At 37.2% G+C, this 5,000-nt stretch overlaps 1 protein-coding gene across 5 annotated transcripts in view; it reads left to right on the top strand.

Moving 5' to 3' along the window:
- The first annotated feature begins 4,140 nt into the window (after positions 1-4,140).
- The window catches only part of LOC125036694 (polycomb protein suz12-A-like), a 29,665-nt gene continuing 28,805 nt past the window's right edge, over positions 4,141-5,000 (top strand). For 3 of the 5 annotated variants that reach the window (XM_047629538.1, XM_047629522.1, XM_047629547.1), the window contains exon 1: positions 4,142-4,813. In XM_047629538.1, coding sequence (XP_047485494.1) covers positions 4,723-4,813 — 91 coding nt within the window. In that variant the 5' untranslated portion in view covers positions 4,142-4,722. Of the gene's footprint in view, positions 4,814-5,000 lie in introns of all 5 variants that reach the window. The other 2 variants (XM_047629530.1, XM_047629513.1) reach the window with 1 other exon arrangement.

A 5,000-nucleotide genomic window follows, 5' to 3' on the forward strand; every position in this document is an offset into this window, starting at 1 on the left:
AAATACACATTACATATATATGTATATCTATATATATTTATAATATATGTAGATATTTATATCGACTTCAAGAAGGCATTTGACTTGGTGCATCAAGAATTGTTATGGGAAATCCTGAAACTTACAGGATTTCTAACATGGATTATTAGTCTAATAGCAAGTACTGAAAGTGCTGTAAAGTGGGGTGGGGGCCTGTCAGAATTCTTCCCTGTTAATTCAAGGATGAGGCAAGTCTGTGTCCTTGCACCAACACTTTTCAACACCTGCATGGACTGGATAATGGGCAGAGCTCCTACCCAAAGTCACTGTGGAGCAACACTGGGCAATATCAAGGTCACAGATATTGACTTTGCCGATGATATTGCTATCAAATCTGAGTCTCTGGAATCACTGGTGGCGGCTCTTGATGTATTTAGCAATGAGGCAAAGCCCTTGGGCCTAGAGATCTGGTCCAAGACCAAGATTCAGGACTTTGGGGGCTTGTTAGGGGAACCTGTTCAGTCGATACATGCTTGCCGTGAGAATGCTGAAGTGTCAGAGAGATATTGACTTTGCCGATGATGTTGCTATCCAATCCGAGTCTCTGGAATCACTGGTGGCAGCTCTTGATGTATTTAGCAATGAGGCAAAGCCCTTGGGCCTAGAGATCTGGTCCATGACCAAGATTCAGGACTTTTGGGGCTTGTTAGGGGAACCTGTTCAGTCGATACATGCTTGCTGTGAGAATGCTGAAGTGTCAGAGAGCTTTTCATGTCTCTGGGCTGTCAGACCAAGAAGTCAGTAGACAGATTGGTCTGGCATCAGGAGCCATGAACTCAATCAACAAGAGCATTTGGAGATGTTGGTACCTATGCAGAAGGACCAAGCTATATGTCTTCAAGGCCTTGATACTGCCAGTTTTGCTCTGTAGAAGCAAAACCTGGACACTATCTAATGCCTTGGTGTCTTGATGCCTTTTGTAACAAGTCCCTACGTCGGATCTTGGGGTACAGTTGGCAGGACCATGTGCCTAACAGACAGCTACAACATGAGACTGGCATGGGACCTGTTTCTTGCATAATCTGGGACCATCAACTCAAGCTATATAAGCACCGCGAGACAATCCTGGGTGTAGGAGGGCTGTAGGATGACCTAGGATGAGGTTTGGTTTCGGAAGCTGTATCAAATCCTGTTATGAGGAATTAGAGATGGGTCGAGGGCCTGCATAGAGACTCGCCATGAGGGACCCCCATGGCTAGGAGTGAAGGGTGGATACAGCCATGTGCTCCTGTCGGTGTTAGCCACTTGATGATGATGATGACGATGACGATGACGACGACGACGATGATGATGATGATGATGATGATGATGATGATGATGATGATGATGATGATGATGATGATGATGATGATGATGATGATGATGATGATGTTCATTATTCCTGTGTGTTGTATATTCAACTTCTATTCTCTCAAAAGGCAACTGAGGTAGCACATGGTTATGGCATAAGGTGAGACTTTATTAGAAATACTGATATTTTCTCCATATGTAAAACAGGAGTTTTATACCAGCCATTTGTTACCTTAGTATACCAATTATTTTCATTGATAATATAAGTAGTTAAAAAATGATGGCACCCCATGCAGAAGTGAGGTAAAAAAACACAGGTTAACTCTGAGGTAATACTTGCTTCACAATGGCCAGCTGTTCAGATGTTTTGAAGAATCATTAGTGTTAACCAGCTGGATCTGTATGAGGTGGACATCTTATCATGAAAAACTTTGGCAGTGGAGCAAGCGATGGAAATGTCTCTTCATGGGAAAAAAAAAAAAATGGTCCAAGAAGTAGGTGAGTGGGGCATTTGTCATGAGAAATTGTTGTCAAGTGTTTGGTGATGGGGACATCTCATCATGAGTGCACAAAGAACTGAGAGTGAGATTGATTTAGTTGATCTTCAGGAAGGGGCTTGGTTTTACGCTTCTGCAGGATTTCCACAAGTCCAGAAGGATGAAGTTTACCAGCCATCAACCATGCTTAAGAGAGGACATTATGTCCACGTGCAGGAGCCTGTGTGTGGACTCACCCTTCACCACTGTTACCAGTGGTGTTGGTGTATTGTGGAAAATTGAATGATTTGAAAATATGGAAAATAATACAAATAACACAATGTTCCTTATTGTTACTATTATGGCACTGAATGTGAACTATCTGGAAAGGTAATATGAGTCTGTTTAATGAAAAGAGCTTATTATCATCTTGATACACCATAACAAATAACAAATATAGACCTTGGAAAATAACAAAACAGTATCTACAAAACACACATTCAGGAGAGTTGCCACTCAAAGAAAGCCTAATGGCTGGATTATGGTCCACAAGCCACCCAGATCAATCAGGTTAAGGTACATTTTAGAATACAAATGCCTGAGATGGATAGCATAAGTAGCGCCAGAACTAAACTCCAAACAGTAATACGGCAAAGACATTAAGAGGATTGCCAAACCAGTCAGCTCAGAATTACATGAACCCCGTCAGCAATGTCAATTGCCATATAATATATATATATATATATATATATATATATATATATATATAATATTTTCATTTAATAAAAAACTATGGGTAATTATGTCAGTAAATAAAAGACTAAATTCTTCATGTGTTTCTCTCTCTTTTTTTTGTGGCATAGAGGCATTCTGTCATTCTATCTTTCTTTATTCATATAGATAAAGAAAAAAATAATGATAATGACAATGGTAATAATGATGATAATTCTAAGACAATAATCATGATAGTAAAGATAATAATAATGATAATATTAATAATAGTAATAATAATAATAATGATAATCATTTTAATAATACAGTAATAATAATAGTAATGATAATCATAATGATGATAATAAGGATAATGAAGTAATGATGATAAAAATAACAATGACAATACTAATGAGTAATGAAAAAAATAATGACAATGATAATAACAACAATAATACAATAATGATAATTGCAATAGTAATAGCAGTAATGATAGTACTAATAATGATAATAAATGAAAATAATATAATTATTAATATTAGTATTATTGTATATATATCAATAATAACTATGATTGTAATAATGACAATATTATTATTATCATAATCTTCATTATTATTATTATCGTAATCTTCATTATTATTATTATTATTATTATTAACATAATAAGAATTATTATTATTGCTATTATTATTATTGTTATTATTTTTCTCATTATTATTACTAATATTATTATTGGTATTTATATTATTGCTTTGTTATCGTTATCATTCTTGTTATCATTATCATCATCATCATTAGTAGTTGTAGTAGTAGTATCATTATTATTATTATTATTATAATAATAATTACTATCATCATTATTATTATAATGGTAATCATTATCATCATTTTCATTTTGTTATAATTATTATTACCATAATAATTTTTCTTATTTTTATTATCACCTTAATAATTTATCTTATTTTTATTATCACCATCATCATTATCATTAATATTATTAATTATTATTATTATTGTTATTGTTATTGTTATTATCATGATCATTATTATCATTATCACTATTATCATTATTATTATAGATGATCATAACTAAAAAATAGTAGTAATAATAATAATAATAATAATGATAATAACAAAAACAACAACAATAATAATAATAATAATAATAATAATAATAACAAAAGCAAAAACAATAATGATAATAATACTGATAATAATGATAATAATAATAATGATAATGATAATAATAATAATAATAATAATAATAATAATAATAATAATAATAATAACAAAAGCAAAAATAATAATAATAATAATAATGATAATAATGATGATAATAATAATCATGATAATAATAATAATAATAATAATAATAATAATAATAATAATAATAATAATAATAATAATAATAATAATAATAATAATAATAATAACAACAATAATAATAATAATAATAATAATAATAATAATAATAATAATAATAATAATAATGATAATAATAATAATAATACTGCTGTCAGTAATGATGATTTTAACAATAATAATAAAAATAACAATGATAATAACAACAGCAATACTTCCACCAATTCCCGCGTGAAACGTTGAGGGGCGCGAGTCGGCGGCGGCGGAAGCGAAATTATCCCCATCATCCTTTTCCTCCTCCCCAGCATCAGTATCTCCTCCGTTATCTTTAATACCCTCACCGCTATAACGCCTCCCTCATTCGCCTCGCCGCCCCCTGAATCCCTCGGTATCAGACAGAGCTAAAGAGAGTGACAGACAGATAGATAGATATAGCGCGCGAGCGGCTGCTTCGCGGGAAACGTTGAGCGGCGGCGGTTGGCAAGAGCGGCAGCGCGGGAAAAGCCCTTTGACGACGCCGCTGCCTCGCCTTGCCCGCTCGTGCCCGCCTGCACTGTCTGCTTCCCCTGCAGAGAGACGCCGTACACGAGGCCGAGCCACGGCGGCGGCGAGGAGCGAGGGCGACGGCGCCGGGGGAGTGCGCTTGCAGGCCGTCTTTTGGCTGCGAGTCGCGAGTCCGACTCACCAGGGCCGAGGCGTCAACAAAGCCAGGCAGGACTCGCGGGGTCCTTCTCGTCCCTCGAGCCACGTTCTGAGCTGAAGCCGGGCAGAACGAGCGACAGGAGAGGAGCGGGAGGCTAGGACGCCGTAGGAGAGAGGCGAGCGAGCGCAGGAGGCGGAAATGCCCCAGAAGAAGAAGGACGGGATGGGGCTGGAGAAGCCCGTGAGTGAGGTTCATGCCGACCACGAGCTCTTCCTTCAGGCCTTCGAAAGTGAGTCCCTCTCCCTTTCTGCCTCTCCCTTGGCCTGCATGGCGTCTGTGGCGAGCCTTCCGTGCGGCTCCTGACGTGTCCTCAATGAGGGGTGGGGGGAGCCTCCGTCGGGCTACAGGATGCCTTCTCGGGGATCCTCACGCCCGCGCCCTTTGCTAGCGCACTGGTCCTTGGCTGTGAGGGCTGC

Source organism: Penaeus chinensis, chromosome 2, assembly GCF_019202785.1.
Source record: "Penaeus chinensis breed Huanghai No. 1 chromosome 2, ASM1920278v2, whole genome shotgun sequence".
Taxonomy (NCBI): Eukaryota; Metazoa; Arthropoda; class Malacostraca; order Decapoda; family Penaeidae; genus Penaeus; species Penaeus chinensis.